The sequence below is a fragment of the Vigna unguiculata genome, chromosome 8, assembly GCF_037176805.1.
Source record: "Vigna unguiculata cultivar grain cowpea cultivar isolate G323 ecotype 2 chromosome 8, ASM3717680v1, whole genome shotgun sequence".
Classification (NCBI taxonomy): Eukaryota; Viridiplantae; Streptophyta; class Magnoliopsida; order Fabales; family Fabaceae; genus Vigna; species Vigna unguiculata.
The window spans coordinates 35,263,558-35,289,543 of NC_140799.1; the positions used below are offsets into that span (position 1 = coordinate 35,263,558).

Below are 25,986 nucleotides of genomic sequence, written 5' to 3' on the forward strand. Positions count from 1 at the left end.
GGTTTATATACATTGGGCCAACCCTTAGGCCCACTTACAAGGGCAGCCCACCAACTCTAGGGCAGAAAAGAAATGGGGCCTTACAGTAAGTCCAACACCAATCCACTCTATCATAATGGGTTTTTTTTTTCTTTTTTCAACACTATTAATTTATTTTGATACTATAATATTAAAAAAAAAAACTAATTTTAAACTAAAAATTACTCTGAACTAAGAATATAAATTTGTCTTGAACCTTTCGCACATTTTTTCGCCATTAAATTGATAGATGAACGTAAAATGAGTCGCATCATATTTTTCTGTATATTTCCATCCATATACCACTTTAACAACCATGCATTGAAAACAAGAAACTCAGATCTGTGAAAGTCATAGTAGCTTTCAATATTTTATGTTGCTCGTCATCTAAGGTGCATGCACTCTTACAACCATGAAGGGGGAATCCAGTGTTTCATAATATATTAACAAGGTAGCGACAAAGTTTTTGCACCCAAATGACAGATTGGTTTACGAAGAACATGTCACAAATATAAACTGCAGAAATACAAACAACAGATGTTGGAGGGAATGGAATGTAACTTTACATGTCTACTACCAGTAACCATCAACAACATTAATCTTCCTTGGCCATCTGAGTTGTCCTCTCTGATATATCCAGGCCAGGTGTAGCTATAAGCCTTTCCACTGGAACTTTCAGCACATCACGCCGTACTCCAATATCAGACATCAACCTTCCAACACAGTACATGCCAAAACTAACCAATGCCAAACCACTGAAACTGGTGGTCAGAAAACGAAGCGGTGTGGAAACCACAGTACTAGCAGCAGATATGTAAGATGCCAATTGCCCACTGCGGCCAACACTGATGCTTGTGGACACAAGCAGACCTGTTTTGCAGTAAATTGCAAAGTCTTCACAGTTATTCTTGAAAATATTGTAGCCACCAAACCCATTTTCGAGAAGAAATGAAGACCGATGAAGGACCTCATCTGTTGGATCAGATTGTTTTAGAGTGCAGGTACCTCCTCGAGCTTTGGCTAGAAAAAATGCAGGTGATACCCCATACTCAAAGATGTATAGATTACCACCGGCAAGAAAACAATCCAAACAGGAAGAGAAGACACCATCGGTCCCAGTTTGGTCACCACATCTTGCGCATGGAGTGTCAGAAGAATGAGTGGGAGATGAACTTAAAAGGAAATTGTCCAACACAGTTCCTGTTCCAATTTCTTGACCTGCTCCTCTGGTAAAGTGGATCACCATTCCATCGCCAACATATATTCCTGGTATTTTGCATGAAAACCATCGGCAAAACCCAGATGAAAATTTCAATACAATACACAAACAAACAGAAATTTTGTTAGCTCAATTCAAGTTGAAGTATCCAAAATTCTAAAAACAGAAAAAAGGTTAAACCGAACAACAGGATCAATGGCATTGGCATCATTAATCTGACCTAAATGCTTATTAATCCTAGAACTCTTGTGAATGATATCTTTTCTATCTTGAAGTCCTCTTTTGTACACAGAGCCCAAGTATTTTTACTACCCCGCAAAAAAGAGTAGCACATTTACACATAAAAAGCAAGTGAGCACACACAACCTATAACTTCTCACCCCACCTATCATTCCTTTTACAAAATATTAAGCAGCCGAGAAAAGCATTCAAACTCTACATTATATTTTCTCATTGACATCTAATTTATCCCTTCTCAGTAGTTTCATAACTCATGCAGTTACCGAATTAATCAAACATCAGATTCAATGTTACCTTACATAAATTGCAAAAGAAAGTTCAATTTCTAACTTATTTCGTATGTCCAGTTGTAGAAGTTACATATTTCCATTGTATTTAGGGAACAACACAATAAAACTACAAAGATGGAAGATTCACCGACAATTGACCGCATAAATAAATTAGTCACACAGTTCACCAAAGTACATACAAAAATTGTACAATTGATCATAAAAAACTAATAGTTATAGCTTTCGGTTCTGAGTGCACAACGACAGTTAGAACATAGCCATGAAACATATCAGTGATTATTTAGCACAAATAACAATTGTAAGCCACATTAAAGTGGGAAAACTAAAACATTCAACAAATAATTTCATAAGAGACAACTTTTTAAAATCGTGAGACACAGCTAGTATTCCCAATCAGAACAGTGATAAGTGCCATCAGTGACGTGTAATTTCATAAGAACAAGTCTACAAAACATCCCCTAGCCATATCAACCCCATTCATGTGCTTCTGTAAACAAAATGGTCCAAAATTCGGATGTCAAAACTGAGGGTTAAAATCATAGATTCCCAAATCGAACACAAAAGATTGCCAGTAATTTGAGCAGTTGGCCTTCAATAAAGACCAAAACTACAAGAGTAACAGTACAACCCCCACTTCGTCACCAACAAATAGAAGGCAAGAACCAACTCTGTCCCACTAGAATTCAGGAAAATTCAAAGGTACAAGACACAATCTTCACTGCTATCCCTTTATCTCTCCTGGTTTAATCTACGGTCATTTTTTTTATGCAGGAACATCGTTTGTGAACAGTAAAGCAACTAAGCTTAAGCCAAAAATAAGTGCGGCGCCAACCCTTCAGTATACTGGATTCTATGTTCAGCAGAAAATTGCAGCTAGACTGTATCATAAATCGCCAATGCCAACCCAACACAAGACACTCTGTGAATCTACAATTCACATTGTAAACTAACCAAACCCCAACTCGTATCCATTAGATATTCTCAATGCAACACATAACAATCAAAACAAAAGGAACAGTTCTAACCAACCCTAAAAATCCAAAAAGAAAAGAAATATGAATTGGGGGTTGAAGTTGATGACACCAAGCGAACGAAAACAACACGAAGCAAACTTAATTGAGAAGGAAAAGCATGAAAAGTCTCAATCTATCTCAAGTACAAGCAAATACAGTGACACAGATTATGAATTTGGAAAAAGCAATGAAAAAAAAAAAAAGAAGGGATTACGAAGAGACCGTGGTGCGCATAGATGTAGGCTTGCCTCCAAGAGTAAATGTGATCACCGGGCTTCAGATTTTCACGGTCGATCATATTGGATAACACTCCCATTTTCTTCTCTCTCTCTGAGAGAGAATCAAAAGCAAAAGGAAATGGTAGGAAGAAAATCTCAGTTGAATGTGCCCAATTTGTAAGGTGATGGCACTCTCGTACCACTTACGTTTTTTCAATTGCTTTCAGTCCCTCTCTTTCTTCTTCTCTCCCAACATATATTAAATACATATAATCACACAGAGTAGTTTTGAAGAAAAAAACGAAACTGTGTAAACAAAAAAAAATCATATATTTGCATTAGGGTTTATAATTTATTTAATTTTTCTTTTTAGAATTATTTATATCAATTAATTTCTTTTATTGTTGGTAATATTATTTTTTTATTGTATTTTTATAGAGATAAATAATTATTACACTACTTTTTAATAATTTGGAGTTACCTTATCATAGAGTTCGAATTGAATGTATTACTATTATAAATATAAATTAAATAATTAATATTTGATTGTATAATATTATGTAAAATTTATAGACAATAAAAATCATAAAAGTAATTTAATGTAACAATACTTTATATTAAAAAATAAAAAAGTAAACTTCTGACAATAAATCAAATTTAATTTAATTGTTATTTATGAAATAAACTCATTTAAATCCTATTCAAATTAATATATATATATATATATATATATATATATATTAAGAATTAATTATATGAAAAAATTATAATTACATAATTATATTTTTTTTAAATATGAGTTACCTTTATATGATAAAACTTATGGGATTATATCATTTATATATAACAAGTACTTTATCATTTAATTTTACTCACCACATAACTTGTAAACTCATAACTTACAAGTTATGAATTTATTGTATTATACACAAACATATGTTTCTTAACTTATAACTTACCTACTACTTTAAACGTTATCTTTGCCAAAATATATCATAAATACAAAAGAAAATTTAATTTTTAAATTTTTTTTTTTTATATTTCAAGTTATGAAATATATAATAAGGACTCTAATATATTTTTAATTTTAAAAAAATAAGAATAATAATATAACATCTCATTTAATAATATAAAACTATTAACAACATTTTATAGGTGACGATCATAAAACATAGATACTAATATAATATATAATTATTATATTATAGTCATCCAAAAGATAAACTAAAATACAAGTTTATACATGACAATCTAATGAGTTGGAGTTTTGTAAAAAGACAAACAAAGGAGTCCTAACCACCATCTAGACAACTGCATCATCCTCCTTCCCTTGAACTTATCCAGCTACAACTTTCTCATCTCCAGTCACCAATCAGGTGATAATTACAAATAAGAGTAAAACATAAGACACAAAGGAAAGGATAAGCTAATGTATAAAAACTTGATCATATAAAAGAATAGAATAAATGAATCATACACAATCAATTATGAATCATTCTATCACCACATGCCTCATCCTTCTCTACTTGAGAATTTGATATGATCATTAGAGCGTGAAGATAACTTCCAACTTGATCCATATACCATGTATACACTATTATAAATCACTACTAATCCTCCTTGAATTAACATCAACAAATTTCAATTAAAACTCAAAACCAATCTTAAATCCATCTCATATACCAGTCATTTCCTAAGCAATAATTCATATCTTCCACAACACACCCAAATCATCCATTCGTCGGGCAAAAAATGCACTAATGCCTACTTGCCTAGCGACCAAATGGCTCGCTCAATGAATAGATCACTAGAAGTCATAAAGGTAAATTTGTCCAAAATTCGCTCAACGAGTGTAATCTTGCTCAACGACTACAAAGTCAGTAAGCTCCCTGACTTTGGATTTGCTCAGCAACTATAAAGTCGTTGACCTCTCCAAATTTGGATTCGCTCAATGAGCATATTCTCGCTAAGCGATTCTACTGGATTCGCTCAGCAAGCATATTCTCGCTTAATGAGTTTGCATAATTTTGCATAACTATGTCGTTCCAATCCAATTTAACCAGTCCAATAGTCATTATAATTGCTAAAAACATGTCAAACTCAAATTCAACCCAAACATTAGAACTAATTGATCTCAAACACAAGACCAAATAATTCAAACTAAGCATCATCAGACCTAGAACCAAAAATTCACACATCTTATATTATTCAACAGATCAAATGCTCAGGCAAATCACAATATAATCATACTATTTATTTATTCAACATTTCTATAACTTAAAAACAATGTACTTAACTACCCTTACATGTGAGAGCTCTCAAACAGCTAAAAGAGTATCCAACCTCCTTCAATTTAACAAGATGCCCTTGGAACAACACAAACATGATCAAGGTATATCGTTAGAACCACTAATCATAAAAGACTCACAAAGATGACTCTGACACTAATGCGACACCCACATGCAACATAAAGATCAATTAACCATGAGAAAAGAACAAATAACCAACTTACTCAATTGAAAAACTAATCGGTCAGAAGTGGAGCAATCTCCGATCTTCAAAGAGATGAAGAGAGAATAAGAAATTGTAGAGAGAGGTGGGAAGACTCTCCAAAAATATTTTTATAGAGATGATGTATTTATAAATAATAAAATTTACAAAATTTCTATTTATTTAACTTCTTAATATTCAATTAATCAAATATCATATTTTAAACGCTCTAAAGTACTTTTTGTTAGGTTCTTACAAATAAAATGCAACAATATAAATGATTTTTCTAATATAGGTTGAATTATTTGATAACGTCTATAAAAAAAAGTAGGTTGGAGTGGTATTTTTAATTTTAGTACAGAATTTAGTATGATTAACAAACACATTCTTGATAAGATCACATGTATGTATAAATTATTTTACCAATTATTACGTAATATTTCTAAAAAAAAAACTTATAGTATAGCCATTCCTATTTTTCGCACAGCTTGATATACACTTATTTCTTATAGTTATATGCTACACTATGTCATCTTATTTTTTTCTTATATGTGTAAACTATTTCCTGTTAATAAATATATTTATGTTTTATTCAAATTCAAATTTAAGTATGATACAACAATAAACATTCTTTTAAGTCTGTATTTTTATCTTTGAGAGCTTGACGTAGATTTAATTGGAATGCGGACTTATAAAATTTTAAGAATTATATTACAATATAAAATATTATAGGTCATATAATTATAGTATAAAATATTATGAGTGTTAACAATTTTTAAAAATGATAAACACATGAAAAATATAAGATATATGATAGATGTAAGAGATATTTACAAGAAGAACTTATTATTTTATTTTATTCATATATATATATATATATATATATATATATATATATATATATATATATGTATATATATATATATATATAACAAAATGTAATAGAATATAAAATCAAATAATTTTACTTGATTTTTTGAAAATAAAGTTACAAAATTAATGGTTTGAAATTTTTTTCTTTTCTACTGTAGATTTAAATAGAATACGAATTTAAACAACTCTTTATTTGTTCTAGTTACGATGATCTCTTAATTTAAACACCATTTCCAAGAATGAGGTGGTTATAATAATTATTACTCATTTTTCATAGGGCTTAAATACCTTTTTGGTCCTCATTTTCGTAGTGTTTGTTGCGGATAGTCATCATTTTGATAGAATGTTTAAAATGGTCCTCATTTTCACAATTTGTGTTTTATTTGGTCCTCATTTTTATCGAATGTTTAAAATGGTCCTCATTTTCACAATTTGTGTTTTATTTGGTCCTTTTCTGTAACGTCGTTTAAATCATTAACGAAGTAGTGTACATGTGGCACGGTTTGTATTAGGGTGTGTTACGTGTACTGTACAAGTGTGGTAATTAGATATTTGGGGATAAATAAGTGAGCTAGGGTTTTGATAAAGAATGTTTGGTCAGTTGGTGAGTTTTGGTAATCTTGTTCCTTCATTTCCAATTGGTGTTGCTGCAATCTTCTTCTTTCTGCAATCCCATTATATAGGTATGTTACGGTCCCAATCTTCTTCCTTTACCTCTGGTTGTAATCGTTAGAGGCAACTGTGTTGTATCACTTCGTGCACTATTGGTGGTTCAACGAGAAATGGATTAACCCCGATTTGTAGCTGCAGAGAGATGACAACTTTGAGGATGACAAGAACTCCAAAGAATATTGGTAGAAAATTTTGGGTACAATCTGGTTTTTTTTTGTGTTAATAATAAATTGGTTTTAATGTTTGGTTTATTAATTTATAGAGTGGTGGTTCCAATAATGTGGGCTGCAACTTTTTCAAATGGTGGTGTTGATGAAAAGGATGTCATCATGATGACACAAATGAGGCAGATTAATGATTTGGAGAAGTTATTGAAGGTTGCTGACTGCAATTAGTAATAAGATTCACTTGTGTTGTTATTGTATTATTCGTACTGTACTGTTATTGTGTGTAATCTTTTAAAGTCTAATCTATTTTGTACTATTATTAAATGAAGAAATGAATTAGTTTGATTATGTTGATATTAGTCCGAAAATGACATCTTAATATGAGCATTGAAGTAAAGGATATTGATCTAAGTTTGAGAAAAATTAAATTGATCTAAGTCTGGAAGAAGTTAAATTCATAACATTAATTCATCCTCATCAAAATGCACTACATCAATGTTTGGCAAAAGTGAAATTGAACGAAGTTTAAGGAAAGTCAAAATACAATACATCAATAATGAATTCTATATCAGAAATTCCAAAAAATAATTAAGACGTTTGTAGCTGCTATCATGGCCTCCTCCTAATCTGTAATTTCATCCTAAACTGCTGAGATGGTTCTTCTGGTGTTGGTAGTGATGTTGCTTGACTCTCCACTTCATTCCTTAGTGGTTGAGTTGTTTGAGTTTCAGCAGTTGTTGCATTCTCAGCAGTTTCAGCAGTTGATGCATTCTCAGCAGTTTGTGCATCTGGTGCAATCTCAGCAGGTGTTACAGTTTGCTCATCCACAGGTTTATCTCGACAATTGTTCCTGTTATGTCCAATCTGATGGCATATGCTACATTTTTTTTCTATGACCTCCTTTGCTGATTTGTGTGTTATCCTTTCTCAACTCACACTCTTCCAACCTTCTTTCTTCTTGGGTCTTCCTGGTAAGATCCTCTTATGTGGTGGATGGACGTCAGGATAGAGAGTTTTTTCCCATAAGACTTCACCATTGACTGGAAAGATGATGGATTGATATATTTCTTCGTAGATGGATCTCCTGAAGCAGATTGGTATGAAGTCCTCACCAATAAGCAATTCTAAGAACCATGTCTAAGTTTCTTTGTTTTCAACTTCCACAACAACATACGCTAAGGGCAGTAACTGATCATTAGAATCTCTACCCACAACACTCAACAACTCACCTTCGTATTTTCCTTTTAAAAAGCAACCATCCAAACCTATGATGGGTCTACAGAAGACAAAGAAATCTTTACATGCTTTTAAACAAGAGTAAAACCTCTGAAAAATTGCTTCATCATTATCATTTTCCACTTTGATTTTTATATTTGATTCAGGATTACATTTTAGTAATTCATGTGCATAGTCGTAGATTCTTTTATATTGCTCTTTAAAGTAACACAACGGGGGACCATTGCTACAATCAATTACAAATAAAATAATGGGGACCATTACACCAACACAACCATGCAGAAAATAGAATTACGAAAACCCTAACCCACGAGCAAACACAACCCAGAAAATCCTAAACCCACTTACCTCGTTGATAATGATTAACTGAAAAATTGAAATGAAGAGCGCAACTGCAATCCAATGAGAAAATGACAAGTATTAGCGGCTTCCTTTGCAAATCCGAGCTCAAGAAAGACAAAGATGAAGAAATTTCCCCTAAATTAAAAATTAACGACGTTAATTAGACATATGTACAGTACACGTAACACACCCTAATACAACGTGCCACCTGTACAATGCTTCGTTAATGATTTAAACAGCGTTACAGAAAAGGACCAAATAAAGCACGAATTGCGAAAATGAAGATCATTTTAAACATTCTGTCAAAATGATGACCATTTTAAACATTCTGTCAAAATAAGAACACATGCTATTTCTAGCTTCCAGAACACATGCTACAAATTTGCACAAAGTTTGTCGTTAGTTTGTCATGAGAGAGAGAGAGAGATACTTTGTCCTGAAAATCTCAACAGTACTCTAAGAAATAATAAGGATGTTTAAAGTGACAGACAATACAGTATATATTGATTCAGATATGCAAGGTCGGAAAGTAGTGTTCAACAGAAGTACTAAACATGTGTGATAAGTCTTCTTAACCGTGGGATCTGGGAGAGAATACATTTTAAAATTCTCAGTATTCAAGGGAGCCTATTGATGGAAGTCCAGAAACAATTTCATGGGAATCAGCACCAGTGCTATTCAGCCTCTGTCCTGAACTTGGACCAAGGGATTCCACGGCTTGTTCTCCCATTTTCTGGATATCTTCAGGTGAAAGTATTTTGATGTACCAAACATTATTCACAAATGATCTACAAAAGGGTATGCACCAAATCCACACACCAGAAGGATGAAAAACAAATGTCAGCAAAACATGAACAAGTGAAGTCAAAACAATCATAACATGTTTTGAGATAGAACATCAAAATTTAGATCACAAGTTGCAGTTGAACTTACTCCCACGGATCGTCTCCAAGGAGAAGAACATCGTTCTCCCTGTCGACGAATACAAGCTGCCAGCCTGATCTAAGAGGGTCTTCTAATTTCCCCTCAATACCAAACATCTGTGCCAACTCCTCCCTCAGCTCATGATAACTGCTGAACCGGGAGATGTCAAGAGACCGCCCTACCGACCCTGATTTGTAAACCTGTTGAAAAGACAACAAACAACAATGTTTAAGAAAAACAAGGGCTTTCATTTTGCAAAAAGATACATTTATCATTCCAACCTTGACAAATGTTCGTGTCTGGTTTTGAGGGTCAACTTGCCCTGCACTTCGCAACAACTCTGATGAATCTTGGACGCAAGGATATAGAGGAGCTTGGAATCCAGACTCCCCTAATGGTATTGCTGATGCATCGGTATCAGCTGATGCGGTGGTATAACGAGGGACAGTGGTAGGGAGCAGAAGGCCAGATGAATCGATGTTGACACCAAATAGAATAGGATTTTGGGTGTCAGAGTTACAGTGTGGTGACACCATTGTGGTATCTTTTCCAGAATATTGCACATGGGGCATTGAGTTGCCAAAAGTGTTGACCTGCAAAGGTGTAAACTTTGGGGCCCATGATTGTTGGGGTAACTGTTGTTCAGTCAGCATTGACTGACCACTTCTGGATAGATTCAAGAGACTGCCACTCCCTTCGGGACAAAGTGAACTCAGCATATTTTGTCCTGGTGAAACGGTAGCAGGGAACTTCATGCTTGAATCTAAGAAATCTGGTTTTGAATATGATGGTGAAGGTAAACCAGAGTGTTGCCTTTGATGAAGCTGATCACTTTGAAGTAAAACCGTATCTTGATAAGTGTGCTGCTGCTGCTGCTGTGTTTGATCTTCGCGATTGTGTGATTTTTGAAGGAGATGCTGAGACAGGTTCTCTGCCAATACTTGGGCTTGTGGCTGTAGGATATTATTGGAAGATACCGATTGCTGAATTGCTTGTGGTTGCTGAAGCTGCAAGGAAGGATTGGGGTTTCCTGATTGTTGAACATAGTTGAAAGGCTGTTGAAAATTCATCATTTGTTGTCTCATCAAATCTCCACTCCCTATGTTCTGCAAACCAGATGCAAACATGGCTTGGTACTGCTGATTATGATCACTTCCTAGCAAAGTTGGGTCCATTCTCTGCTGCATCCATGGCAACAAACCAGACCCTTGAAAACTCAGGGAATTGAGACCTTGGTCTCCAGGTCCACCCCTCAGCCACATTAGCCCATTCGTCGCTTCATCTCTGCCATCTGTAACAATACCCTTTGTGAATAAAGGAGACAAAAAAAGTGCCCTCAAAACCACCATGGCCACTTGTTATAATGATGGGGTAGGAGACACCACAGCAGGTAAAATGAAAATGAAAACAAGGCAAACTACATCCCTATTTTTTTGGACATGAAAAATGGATCACCAACGAACAATAAAACCTTGTGTAGTAAACTAGATTTACATTTATAATCAATTACTGGCAAACATAATTTGAGCTTAATATCCAAGTTTAATAATTTTATTAAAAATAAATGTCATGGCTAAGGATCCTGGTTAAAGAGCTTTAAATATACCTTACTAAATGCTTTCAATTACTTAAAAAAACATTACTGTGTTTTCAATAATAACAAATACATTCTTTTCCAATAAAACCTGTCTTGCTTTTGTTTCCTGAATCATTTCCCTTATGTTAGCATTATCCTACAATAAAAGTGATATTTAAAAAGTAGTGGGAAAGGGATATTTAAACATAGCATTAGTGTTATCATAAGGTTTATTCTATGATGTACTTCACATATAAAAGGAAAATTCAAAGTGAAAAATGGTATTGAGGCAGACATGTACCATGAAAAGAAGAGGTGCCAGGATGCCATGGACGTTTCAATCTAAGAGGAAACAGTGATGGATACATTGGAAATGTTGTTAAAGGCTCAATTTCCCACAATGATACTCGTGGCTGTCTCTCTCCTGCAGTTGATTCATCCCAGCCAACCTACTCATAAAAGATAAAACCATCGACCGGTTAAAACCTTGTCACAATCTTTCTGGACAGCAGTCACATAGGAACAAAGTTTATTGCAACTACAAAATAATCATGAAGCTAGGAATGACAAAAATAACTCTTATACTATCTTAAAAATTTGGGATTGAACCTATCTTATCTGCATAAAACTGACTTGTAAAATGAGAAATGACCAAGCATTATAAGCTCTATTTAAATCATATTTCCAGAATGTGGGACTAAAAACCATCACCATGAAAGTGCAATTAAGGCTACCCCAACGTTGACACACTATGAAAGTTTACCCTCTTAATGGTCCTGCATTTATAATAGCAAAGGGCCATTTTCATATAAACGTTATTCAATCATATGCATTACACTGAAGATTTTACCTTAACAGACCGCCAATGAGAATTCGGCCAACGAACAGGATCCAAGTCACTTATGCCAGTTATAGTACCCATGTACCTACAAAAAGATTGTGGCTTGTGCATAAGTAAAGGAAAAGCATGGGCAAAATGTACAATACCCTACCATAGAATAGCACTTAGCAGTTGGCTTCCACTCCATCAGATTGCAGCTGCTAACTCTTTTCTCTTAAACCCAAAATTTAAACGCATTTAAAAAACATGCAACTGGTAAATCTATTTTATAACCATAGATCCATTTAGCAATAAACTATCCACCTTATACATTACAGATGCAGATGCCACATCAACCTTGTCATAGCTATGCTATTTTAAAAGACAGCTTCTGCTACAGATGTTTATAACTATGATTACTCCTTCAAATACAATTATCTGATCTAAGAAACCGAATAAATATGTGAACAATTTATAGAGTAAAAAAAAAAATCAAAATATCATACCCTGAAGAAAAAAATCGATGGTTAAAATTACCTGCGTACACTTGATTCTTCAGTCTCGAAAAGCATCCTAAAACGCATACCAACAGACACTCGTGTGTGGTACACAGCTTTGATATATTTTGAAAGTGGTATGACAAACTCAGATGGACTAGCCCTGTTCATGGAAGTGTCAACACGCATTATATTTCTAATAAATATCAGATTCAAAGACAGATACATAGATAATAAATACAACCTTGGGTTATAGAACACTGTAAAGCAGCTATTAGTTGCTGCAGCATGAGCAGCAGCTGCAAGAAGCCCAATGTGCATACTATCACTGGATAGAACTGAGGATGGCATGACAGTTTGCGGTCGATTGGCTCTCCGTATTCCCAAAAGAAGCTGATTCTTTTCGTTCCTAACAAATTGTAAAAAATAAAAAAGCAGTTTGCAGAATCTAAGGGTGAGAAAAAGTAAAACAAGATAAAATGAAATAAATACCATATAAAAAGCACAGAATCCCCAGCCACTAGTCTTTTGGCACTAACAAATACACTCCAGCCAGTTGTAAGAAGGTGTCGTTTTGGCTGTCCTGAAATGATAAGCAAAAAACAAAATATCACATTGTGCAGAAAATACAACTACATTAACGATGTTTTGTCAAATGTAAGTGTTTGAATTTAGCTTATTTATGTATTCAAAGCAGCTTACACTCATGTCTGAAGAGAGATTTATGTAAAATAACGGTTTTTTTCCCAGAAATAATAAAAAGTGCAATAATAAGTATGGTTAACAATGATCCTAGCAAACAAGCTCTAACTTAATAAAAATTCACTATAGCGAATTTTTCTGGGTCCAAAGCTGGTGGTTTTTCCATTAAAACAGAAACATCAAACATTAAGGAGTCCGTAGTTATTCATCAAATAGGTTTGTCTATATTTTGGAAACAGAAAATCACAAGCTACAAAATATTGTAAAAGGACTGATAGAAATATGTTAGCCTAACAAAGTACAAAACAAGAGGTTTAGTGGAAGACTGAAGACCTCAATTTTGGAACTTCCTTTGAGTATAATGTAGCTGACTTTCCATGTCTGTAATACAGCTAGCTTTGCAAGCTAAATTAAATTTTATGCAATTAAACTAATTGTACAATACAGATTTCCTAGCATAAATGTGTTCGTCAAAGCAAATGTTTGCTAAGTTGTTCTTGTTAGAATTATTACCTATACCTATTGTATCATTAACCCTATGTGTAGGGTGTTGAGTGTGGGAAACTACCTACTGCCATATCTACTGTTGCATGTAATCATGCCTAGTATCTTAGAGTAGTCTTTTCATATCTTTTCATATGTACGTGCTTGCTTCACTATAAATAGAAGAGGAAGAGAGTGGTACTGTTGTCCACTACTCATATTTTAAAGTCTCAGTCTCAAGTTGGTATCAGAGCGGGTCGATCCCGCTCTGGTTTCTGTCTCAGCTGGTCCGTCACCGCTGTCCGCGGTTGATCGCCGTTAGTCACCGCCGCTGTCCGCGGCTGTCTAAGTTCGGTTAACCTCGTTTCTGAACTACCCAACACTGTCAAACAACTTCTCAACACTGTCCGCCACTGTCTGCGTCCTCCGCCGCTGTCCGCCACCGTCCGCCGCCGTCCGTCGCCGTCCGCCGCCGTCCACCGACGCAGTTCCGTCCGGAAACCACCGGATCTGAACCGCCTCTCCGCGCGACAGCCAACCCCGCCGGTGTCGCAGGTAGCGCCGTCGCCACGCGCCTCCACGCGCGTCTTCTCTGTTCGCTGCAGTCAGGCGCGTGCCGCTCACGCGCCGCCTTCCCGTCGCCAGTTCGTCGTCGCGCCACCTCCGTCGCCGTCGTCGGAGCCTCCTCTACCCGTTTTGACCATCAAATCTCTGTTCCGGTGAAGTTCAGTAGCACCTCTTGTGGAAATCGTCCCTTTCGAAGTCGAAAATCGTCACTGTTTCACTGTTTTCGTCACTGTTTTACTGTTTTCCGAGATCCTCTCTTTATCATGGCCACTGGAGGAACTGGGAGTGCTATTTCATTCTCTGGAAGCCCCTGCATTACGTCCGAGAAACTAAATGGCCAAAATTACTTATCTTGGTCCGCTGCCGTCGAGATGTGGTTTCTCGGTCAAGGACACCACGAACACCTTGAGAAAGATGGCAGCCACGTACCTTCTGAAAAAGCTGAACAGTGGAAACAAGCGGATTTCCAACTATGTGCTCTATTGTGGCAATCGGTGGAACCACGACTTTTGATGTCCCTACGGGCCTTCAAAACTTGCCACTCGTTTTGGAAGCGAACTCAGAATATCTATGCAAATGATATTCAACGCCTCTATGATTCGGCGAACAAGTTGGCATCTATGAAAATGACTAACCATGATATGATGTCATTCATGAATGACGCTCAAGCTGCTGTGGAAGAACTCCGAATGTTCTTGGAAGTCGACTCTCTAGATGAAATGAAGAAAAAGCTTGACAAGTACTATATGGTAATGATCCTCCGCGCTATACACCCAGACTTTAATCATATCCGAGATCAGCTTTTGACCTCTCATGAGGTTCCTTCCATGGAAACTTTGATCTCCCGCATGATACGTGTTCCAACTCTTCAAACTCCCGAAACTCTTGCTGTAGTGGAACCATCTGTCATGGTTGCCACCCGAGGAAGAGGAGGTCGTGGAACTAGAGGAGGTGGACGTGGAGGTCGTGGGCGTCCTCAGTGTACGTATTGTAAAAGGATGGGTCATACCCAAGAAAACTGCTACACTTTACATGGATTTCCTGCCAAAACAGCCAATGTCTCCCAGGCAGAGACTACTGACTCCAAGTTCACTGAGGACGAGTATCAAGAGTACCTACGCCTCAAATCCAACAGCTTGGCACAGTCATCCCAAGCTCCAAGTACATCAACTGTTTGCATCTCTCAATCCATGGAAGGTCACAATTCATGGGTAATTGACTCTGGTGCTTCTGATCACATTTCTGGTAATACCTCCTTGTTCTCAACCATCTCATTCCAAGAAAAATCTCATTTTATAACCCTCGCAAATGGTTCTAAAACATCCTCAAAGGGAGTCGGTCAAGCCATCTTATCTCCGTCCTTAAATCTAAAATCTGTCCTTTTTGTCCCTAATTGTCCTTTCAATTTAATTTCCTTAAGTCAGTTAACCAAAACATTGAATTGCTCTGTAACCTTCGATGACAAATCTTTTGTTATACAGGAGCGTGGCTCGGGGAGACGGATTGGAGAAGGATATGAAGCGGGCGGATTATACCATTTTGGATCTCGTCCACGTGTGTCATGTGTTGCAGCCCCCAATCCTAAAATGTTACATGATCGGCTTGGTCACCCTCACTTGTCCAAGTTAAAGAAAATGTTTCCTGAACTTAGTCGTCTCCAGACTTTAGAATGTGAGTCATGTCAACTAGGAAAACATGTTAGATCTACCTTTCCTAAAAGATCTCAATCAAAGTGTACTTCTAGTTTTTCTGTCATCCATTCCGATATCTGGGGACCTAGTCGTGTCTCATCTTTTGGCTTTAGGTATTTTGTTACTTTCATTGATGAATATTCGAGATGTACTTGGGTTTATCTTATGAAAGATCGTTCTGAATTATTATCCCTCTTCACATCCTTTTTGAATGAAATCAAGAATCAATTTGGTCAAGTAATTAAAATCTTAAGAAGTGACAATGCCAAAGAGTATTTTTCGTCTGCTCTTTCTAATGTTTTGAGTTCCCATGGTATCCTGCACCAGTCTACTTGTCCTCATACGCCACAACAAAATGGTATAGCAGAAAGGAAAAATCGACACTTAGTTGAAACTGCTCGTACCCTTTTGCTTAGTGCCAACGTTCCTGTCCATCACTGGGGAGATGCCATCTTAACTGCAGGTTTTCTTATTAATCGGATGCCATCTTCCTCTCTCAATCATAAGGTCCCTTTCTCCATTCTGTTTCCAGACAATCCTCTCTTTAACACTCCCCCTAGAGTTTTTGGTTGTGTATGTTTTGTTCATGACATGTCTCCCGGGTTAGACAAGCTTTCTGCTCGCTCTCTCAAATGTGTTTTCTTGGGCTATTCACGACTTCAAAAAGGGTATCGATGTTACTCTCCTGAAACCAAGAAATATTACATGTCTGCCAATGTTACATTTTTTGAACAGACCCCTTACTTCTCTCCATCTGTTCAAGATGTCCATGTCATCCAGCAGGTCCTTCCTATTCCCGTGGTTGAATACAATATTTCCAATGTCCCTGTCCCTCCAAGTCTCGACCAAAGTCCTCCTGAGCCATCATCTCCACCTATTGACTCTCTCCAACACAGGACGCCGACGAATAGTCCAGTTGTTCAAGAACATGGTGAATCCCCTACTTCAGATTCTTCTCCCTCGTCTCTTGATCCCATGACTCCTGATGAAGGTGATTCAGGTTGGCCCATTGCTCTCAGAAAAGGTACTCGTTCCTCTCGAAATCCACATCCCATTTATAATTTTCTTAGCTATCACCGATTATCGCCTTCCTATTGTTCACTTTTATCCTCAGTGTCTTCTGTTGTTATTCCCAAAAATGTGAATGAAGCACTTGATCATCCTGGATGGCGACAAGCCATGATTGCAGAGATGCAGGCTCTTGAAAGCAATCATACTTGGGAGCTCGTGCCCCTCCCTTTGGGTAAGAAGGCTGTTGGTTGTCGATGGGTGTATGCAATTAAAGTTGGCCCTGATGGTCAGGTTGATCGACTCAAAGCCCGATTGGTTGCAAAAGGGTACACTCAGGTTTATGGCCTTGACTATTGTGACACCTTCTCTCCCGTGGCCAAGATGACTACTATTCGCCTCTTCTTTGCAATGGCAGCAATTCGTCACTGGCCTCTTCATCAATTGGATATCAAAAATGCCTTCCTTCATGGTGATCTTGAGGAGGAAGTTTACATGGAGCAACCTCCTGGGTTTGTTGCTCAGGGGGAGTCTGGTATGGTATGCAAATTGCATCGATCTTTATATGGCCTCAAACAATCACCACGAGCTTGGTTTGGAAAATTCAGCTCCATTGTTCAGAAATTTGGGTTAAGGCGCAGTGAGGCAGATCACTCAGTCTTTTACAAACATACCTCTCCTGGGAAATGTGTCTACCTAATAGTATATGTTGATGATATTGTTATTACAGGAAATGATACTACTGGAATATCTCAACTGAAGGAGCACTTGTGTAAACATTTTCAAACCAAGGATCTCGGAAGCCTCAAATACTTCTTGGGCATTGAAGTAGCTCAGTCAAAAGATGGAGTTGTAATCTCTCAAAGGAAATATGCTCTTGATATATTACAAGAAACAGGTATGATTGACTGCAGACCAGTAGAGAGTCCTATGGACCCGAATCAGAAGTTAACAACAGTAGAAGGCGAATTATTCTCCGATCCAGAGAGATATAGGAGGCTCGTTGGAAAGTTAATTTATCTCACTATTACGAGGCCTGATCTATCTTTCGCAGTTGGAATTGTTAGCCAGTTTATGCAGACTCCATGTCTTGGACATTGGAATGCCATCATCCGTATTTTAAGGTACCTCAAGAAGGCTCCAGGGCAAGGTTTGCTATATGAAGATAAAGGAAATGTTCAAATCTCTGGGTACTGTGATGCTGATTGGGCAGGCTCTCCTATTGACAGACGCTCTACTACGGGATATTGTGTCCTCCTCGGAGGAAATGTTATCTCTTGGAAAAGTAAGAAGCAAAATGTAGTGGCTCGATCCACCGCTGAAGCTGAATATCGGGCAATGGCGTCTCTCACGTGTGAACTCATATGGGTAAAGCAATTTCTTCGAGAGCTTAACTTCTGTGAAATTCAGACCATGAAGATGTATTGTGACAACCAGGCTGCTCTCCACATTGCATCAAATCCAGTGTTTCATGAGAGAACTAAACACATAGAAATTGACTGCCACTTTGTTCGAGAAAAATTGATGACCAAGGAAATTTGTACTGAGTTCGTTGGGTCAAATGACCAACTTGCAGATGTGTTGACCAAGTCATTAAGGGGACCTCGGATTGAGTTCATTTGTTCCAAGCTTGGTTCATACGATTTGTATGCTCCAGCTTGAGGGGGAGTGTTAGAATTATTACCTATACCTATTGTATCATTAACCCTATGTGTAGGGTGTTGAGTGTGGGAAACTACCTACTGCCATATCTACTGTTGCATGTAATCATGCCTAGTATCTTAGAGTAGTCTTTTCATATCTTTTCATATGTACGTGCTTGCTTCACTATAAATAGAAGAGGAAGAGAGTGGTACTGTTGTCCACTACTCATATTTTAAAGTCTCAGTCTCAAGTGTTCTATTTGTGTAACCTAAAATCTTGCAGGACATTATGCAAAAGATAATACAGATTTCAACAAACATAATCAATTTTTTATCCTCGCAATCAAAATTCAAGGATTATTAGCCAATGCAATTACTTAAGATTAGCCAAGGGGTAAATCAAGAAACTTAAAATTGGTGTGTTTTATAATAATGGTAAAGCTTTTTACTCCATAAAGATTTGAATGAGTCCCATTATTTATTACTGAAAAATAGACTTTCCTAAAAGATCCAGTATATTTCCTATGGTATATAATTCAGATTCAACAACTCAGAAGTTGTTTACACTTTCTTAAGTTAAGTAGTGATACTGAACAGCCACAAGAGACTGCAATTTCTTATCCATGCTCAGATCACTTAATTTGGGGTATCTTTCATATTCCTCAAGGGAGTTACACGAGACCTCAGACTTTTGCACCACCTATTCGAGACAGTTCAACTGATATTTGATATCATTGACAATAACTATTATTGGCGATAGTCAGGATTTTACGATAACACTAATTATTTGCAAGTTGATATCTTGACACTAAATAATTTTGAAGCTAATGAATTTGCTATACATTACTAGAAACAAAAAAGAGTAGAAAAAATTGCTAACAAGTGGTAAGCTCTACATATATAATGCATGTAAGGAGATATCATAGATCTTCAAGTCAACTAAGATGAGAAAGACACTGGTAACCACTAAGGTACTTTAATTAGTTGACTCAAGATTCTGGCAAAGGTCTCACTCTAAATTCAAAATTATTTATCTGGAACGACAGAGATCAAGGCAGTAAAAAAAACCTACCTAGGGGATTGAGACAGGGAAGTTGTCAACTGACCACTTAACAAATCACATCACTATTGATTACATTTCCATTAAAATACATGCGTTGCAAGTCATAACTAAAGTAAGGTGACACCTCATAAGAAAAAATACTAAGTTTTTGCCAACATAACAGAGCCCATCCACTGAATCAACGCTCCCACATTAAAAAAGACATTGTACAACACTCAAATGACCGGCAGCAACCTGGCCAAAGACACAGCCACACACCCTCATGTTGTTCATCACCTGCTCCACTGCAAAGTTGACTGCTTTTCAATTAAGAAACTAAATACTGTCTCAGTCAAGTACTAGCATAGAAGCATCAACAAATTGACCATCAAGACACTCAACCAGAAGTGCCTCCAAACCAAATCAAATCTCAAAATCACGCATCTAAAGTCCACAATTGAATCTGAGTTTTAGGCAAAAGGTCTGGAATGATTTGGAGAAGCCATCCTTGGATTGGGTTCTTTATACTGTGAGAGGGTTTCATGTTTCAGAAATGAACCAATAACCCAGCATGATAACATTGTCAGATCCTACTGATTTCACAGTCCAGCACATCAATCTTGTGCAATCTCACAAAAATGAGCACGAGTGTGTTAAGCGTTGAAGTAGAGAGCAGAAATCATCACAATGGATGGATAATTTTAACTTCCTTGATTGATGTCAGAGATGGTCAGCGCAGTTTTTGTAAGCAGTGCACCAAAGATTTGATAATTAATACCAAGAAAGCACTTTTCCAATCGATATAATTGATGAATGGTATGTTTCTGTTGGAACAAAAGCTATTATAATATATAAAAGTTAAAGCTTGGACTATAGAACAGTGATGGTTATGAAGCTGCCACGTCAGCTTCTCTGTCTTACTTTTAAGCCACATCAGGAAAATTTAAGTATTCATATACTTAGCTTCTCTTTGCTATCTTTTTAACTCCTCTTACCATTGTTATCAGACAAAGTGAAATAATCTTTGGACAGAGTTAATTCTACCAATCCAACACTATTAATTTCATATCGCACTCTAACTTTATTCTTACAAATGTCTATTCCATAGTCCTTAGAAATTTAGAATCACACAACTCACACTGCAAATCCTACAATTCGATACCATTATCATATCACAAGATGAATCTAAAATTATTTTGCATTTAACAATGCATGAATGAATTTGTGCAATTTTGAACCATCAATATGAATCATAAGATTTAATGAGTCTTAAAAGTTAAAATTGCTAAATGAAAGGAATATATCACTTGTTAAATTAGCCATTCTATTGCTTCATTTCCATTCTCTTGAAATAAAGACTTCACAATATCAAATATAGCTAATAATTTCGCTTTACAATACTTAAGGTTAAGTTGTTTTATCCATTACTAATCTAAAATTATTACATTGAACACAATATTGTCTTTACATACAGTTATGGTTAAGATTCAAAGTCACTTGACATAAATATTTGTAGGCTTAAATATGCTTTCAACCCCTACACGATAAGTGAGTTTTTATTTTGGCCCCCTACAGAAGAGATTTATTTGGTTTTGGTCCCTCTAAAATTGAAAATTTGTCACTATTAATCCCTAGTATAATGACACTGATTAACAACTTATGTGTTGGACAAATAATTAAAAGGACATTTAAAGTGAAAATGATTAACATTTTAATATAATGTTAGCAGGTGTCACCTCAAAAAACTCTGAAGATTCATAAAACGAATATTATCTATCTAACTTAAAATGAATATTAGGGACTAAAAAGAGTGATTTGAAATTTTCTAGGTATGAAAATCAAAGAAAAATGTTTTAAAAGCTAAAATAAAAATCTCTACTCATTTGAAATGAGTAGAAAATTATTTGAAATTTTCTAGGGATGAAAATCAAAGAAAAATGTTTTAAAAGCTAAAATAAAAATCTCTACTCATTTCATAAGAAATGAGTAGAAAATTATTTGAAATTTTCTAGGGATGAAAATAAAGAAAAATGTTTTAAAAGCTAAAATAAAAATCTCCACTCATTTCATAAGAAATAAAAAGGGTGGGTGACTTCAAATATCAGAGAAATGAGAAATAGAAAAAATTATATAGGGATCAAAAAATAAAACACACCAACTTTTAAAGTGACTAAAAACATATTTAACCCATTTTTTTATTGTATATGAATCTTAAAACAAAATTATCTTAGTGAATCACGATTTGAATCTCTATGATTAGGTTACCTTGGTCCTCTCAACTACTTAATTGACCATCCTACATTTTTTTTTCCGATTACTCTTCTTACTGAGTGTCTACTAATACAAGATTTAAAAATATTTCAACTACTAATACAAGATTCAACTAATACAAACATTAAATTTATAGAAACCAAAAATCCATGATAAGTTGAAAAAAAAATACTAATACTCAATAATTTAACATTTAGCAACTGGAAAATCGTAGTAATGATAGAATTTTTATAACAATTTGATAAATATATACCTTTTTTTTTTATTTGCAATATGTTACTTGGTGTCTTCATTCCAAACCCAACACCTTTAACGCAAATATTATTTCTATGTTTATAATGTCATACATGTCATACTCAAGCATAATAATGTAGGAAAAAGCTCAAGAAGCTCTTGATCAGGTAAAATCATATTACTTTTTTCGTGCAAACATAATAATAATACATTTGCAGCATCAATTATGATTGTGTTTATACCAAATTTGCTAATTTGTTTTATACTTCACTTAAAAAAAGTTAGTGACTGACCTTTAACACATGTAATATGAACAATTTAAAGGGACCTGTTCATACTTCTAATTCACACCAATTCGTCAAATTTACAGTGAGATCTTCTCACGTGAGAGCATTCTCTGGCTAATTAATGAGTTGCTGCATCAGTTTTTCAGTTATCAGGGTTTCTTTTGAAGGGATCAAGGTAAAGTCCCAAAAACAAGAAAAAAGTTAATTTTCCACTCAACATGTCTAGTTGACTACAGTCCATCGCCAGGATCCCCAATTGTTTGGAAACATTATTATTAGATAGTCAGATATTTCTTGAACAATAAATTTTAGTTTCAAAGTTCCTATTGTGATGTATTATAAGCAGCTTATAAGTGAGTCAAAACATGACTAAAGCATCAGTCTTACTTAGGTTACTACAAGTATGAAAAAGGATTCTTCAAAAGCTTGAAAAATAATGAGAACATTTATCTACCAATTCTCATAGCATTTAAGGGGGAAAACTATTAAGAAGTTAGACTAGATTTTCCAGGGTTAGTAAACTACTAAATAGTTCATCCTTCGTCTTAAATGATCCCCTTTGAAAGCATCTCAATCATTAAAAAATATAAATATTAGTTTGGAACTGTATTTCCGTAGGGAAAAACGTTAGAATAATTAGATTCATTATGTGTTCAGGCGAGAGATTCAGTATGTAAGGACAGCAGAGAATAAAAGTTATTAATGCTTCCTTGATTTTCTACATTCACGAAGGTTTTAATACAGACGTCTAGAGTGACAGATAATAAGATAAAGAAGGGGCAATAACGAGGGAACATAAGGAGGCAGGGCAAATAACTATCACACAACAATATCTAGTTACACTAATGCAGTAATGCAATAAATACATTTCATTCTCATTAACTACTACTTTAGCATACAAAAAAGGTTTCAGTATTTGTACAGTGATGGTCTTTTTTGGTAATGCAAAGTGCTAAACCACGGTCCACATATGGTGAATGTATAAAATAGTGGATCATTAGGAAGGATAGAACAGACAATCTTATCATAATCATCTTCAACTTAGTAGAACTCGTCCTATAAAATGCAAAGATAATAAGAATTGAAACAACAAAGAAATAAACCCTTACCTCGAAAAATATGTCGGAACTTCCACTCAACATCATGGAGATCCCTAGCAATTAGTTCTTGAGCAGGTGGTTGCTGTGAGAAATCCTGTACAGCGGAGAAAGAAGAGAAATATATATATGTCTAACCAGAATTGAAACACAAAGGGAAAATATGAACACAACCAGTGGAGGGAAAACTTTCTCAGCTGCACGACGAGGAACAGAGAACCCTCCATGCGTGCTGGTGTCACTTGCCGTTAATGTCTTGCAAAAATAATTTGAAGGCTGCTTACTTGGAATGCCCAACTCCATGGGAAGAAACGTATCCTTCTGCTCTTGCTACACATACGATTGAAGACACATTTTTTCAATTCCATGTACAAGAAATATTTCTACCACCAATACACCAAAGCTTCAAAAGAGCAACAAAATACCGGAGTCAATGGCTGCAGCGTCATTTGAGCATACACTTCATCTGTTTCAACATCTGCCTGAAAATCAAGACACCCTCTAGTTGACTGAGTCTACTCTAGTGGGAGGTAGAAGTAACTCAACTATCATAGCAAGCAACACGGAAGGTATAATATTATACCCACATGCATTGTAACATTGTGAAGTTGGCAAATCAACTGGGGTGGCAAACTGGGATAATTGGGTATGTGACCATCCACTTCTCGGTTAGTTGTGGCAGCAACCTAAAACCATTGTTTAGAACATGCTCAGTCCAATCTCCATTCATCAAAATCCACTACAACTGGATTGAATTGCTTCCAATCTCAAAATTGGAAGAAAGCTGTGCAATCCTCATAGCCAGTAAAGTAGACAAAATTGAAACAACCAGGAGTAGAGTAGGGACTAGAGTAAAAAAGCACCTGCTCGCTATGACCTTGAGGGAAATAGACCACACGAGTTCCTGCAGTTGGTAGGGACACCAAGGGACCCGCGCATGCATGCCATAGCTCTGAATTCAAACACTTCTTTTCCCCTCCTTATCATCATACCACATCAAATTATCTCCAAAAATCATCGAAAATCAAAAGAAAAAAAAAAAGGAAAGAACACTCAGAACTCACAAGGCAACGTTGAAGCAAATACGAAAGGGTTTTTGAAAGGGACACCTATTAAGACTAACTCTAAATACCAATACTAATCATTTACATTTGAGGTTCACCCTAACCAAGAGCACAGAATAGGGAGCTAAATAATTTATTCTTCCCAAAAGAAAAGTGAAAAGAGAGAAAATTGAGTGAATGGATACCTTCATGTCCCTGCTGACCCAACCCTGATGTTGAAAGCTTCATATCAAGCTTTCCCTTTTTTCCTCCTTTTGAAGACACAGTATTCAGCAATCACAGAAACACATGGAACCCTAGCTCAGAGCCTCCCTCCTCAATTTCCCCAAACCCATTATTATTATAATTATCATTATTGCACTCCCCCATGTTCCCCTCCCACTTGCCAATGCACTCCATGTCCACAAAAAACCCAACTTCCCAAAAATCAAACACACCCCCCAACCCCTTCAAAGGGATCCATTAAGCTCCACATGCTCACAAACCCCAGCCAACCAAAGCAAAGAAGAAAAAAACCCAGAAAAGGAAAACATCAAGCAAACCCAGCAACCACGACCCAATTGGAACCGCACAACAACACCGAGCGTGGCATGTTCTCCGAGATCGCCATGAACGAAACTGAACAAGAAGAAAGCAAAAATGAACAAGAAATATCAAAAGATGAAGAAGGAAGGAGCCACAACACAAGTGAGTGTATGAGGAAGTAAAGGCCCTCTTTTGTGGCCTATCGCTTTCGGATTGAGACCCGAGTGAGGATTTTTGGGTTTGAAACGCACAGTGAGCAGAGAGAGAAGAGAGAGAGAGAAAGAGAGAGGGAGAGCGTAAAGGAAGGGTCTTTGCCATATATAAGGGGGTCCCGACCAAGCTGGACATGGGTGCAGAGGAGAGAGAAAGTGAGAGGAGAGAGAAGATGTTCGACAAAGAGAATCAGAACCGTTGGATGATCCGTACATTTGAATCGTGACCGTTGGTTGAGACCTGATGTGACTGCAGCATGTGCCACCATCCTTCAGTGGTCGTTGTCAGAGTACGGAGTTTTGAGAAGGAAAATATATTGCCATAAATAATAATAGTGATAATAAACTGTTTTTTAAACAATAGAAATAAAAATATCTATTAAATGAAAGTGAGGTTTGTGTGATCTGTGTGTGTGTGAGAGAGATACAGAGAGAGAAAGCGTGCTACCCAAATGGATGGGCAGAGAAGAAAGAAAAAAAATTTGTGTGTGTTTGTGTGTGAGAGAGAGAGAGAGAGGCGTAATAAGTAGCATGAAAAAAGTTAAAAGCAAAGAGATTGTCATTG

At 36.1% G+C, this 25,986-nt stretch overlaps 2 protein-coding genes across 3 annotated transcripts; both read right to left on the reverse strand.

The window, feature by feature from the left end:
- Nucleotides 1-433: 433 nt before the first annotated feature.
- On the reverse strand, nucleotides 434-3,287 carry LOC114195248 (protein LEAD-SENSITIVE 1-like). Its single transcript, XM_028085650.2, has 2 exons — nucleotides 3,003-3,287; nucleotides 434-1,284 (listed from the first exon to the last, which is right to left on the reverse strand). Exons 1-2 carry the CDS (start codon nucleotides 3,094-3,096, stop codon nucleotides 614-616), a joined length of 765 nt encoding a protein of 254 aa, XP_027941451.1. The 5' UTR covers nucleotides 3,097-3,287; the 3' UTR covers nucleotides 434-613.
- A 5,843-nt stretch (nucleotides 3,288-9,130) lies between these two features.
- LOC114193813 (auxin response factor 8-like) lies at nucleotides 9,131-25,497 on the reverse strand. 2 transcript variants are annotated; one of them, XM_028083755.2, is made up of 14 exons: nucleotides 24,870-25,496; nucleotides 24,484-24,599; nucleotides 24,208-24,306; nucleotides 24,046-24,102; nucleotides 23,795-23,950; nucleotides 23,633-23,717; nucleotides 13,088-13,178; nucleotides 12,840-13,004; nucleotides 12,636-12,758; nucleotides 12,129-12,204; nucleotides 11,580-11,727; nucleotides 9,984-10,993; nucleotides 9,712-9,902; nucleotides 9,131-9,566 (listed from the first exon to the last, which is right to left on the reverse strand). In XM_028083755.2, exons 1-14 carry the CDS (start codon nucleotides 24,910-24,912, stop codon nucleotides 9,389-9,391), a joined length of 2,538 nt encoding a protein of 845 aa, XP_027939556.1. In that variant the 5' UTR covers nucleotides 24,913-25,496; the 3' UTR covers nucleotides 9,131-9,388. The 2 variants fall into 2 exon arrangements, with proteins under 2 accessions (XP_027939556.1, XP_085521702.1); XM_085665576.1 differs by having other exon boundaries at nucleotides 12,636-13,004; nucleotides 24,870-25,497.
- Nucleotides 25,498-25,986: the final 489 nt, after the last annotated feature.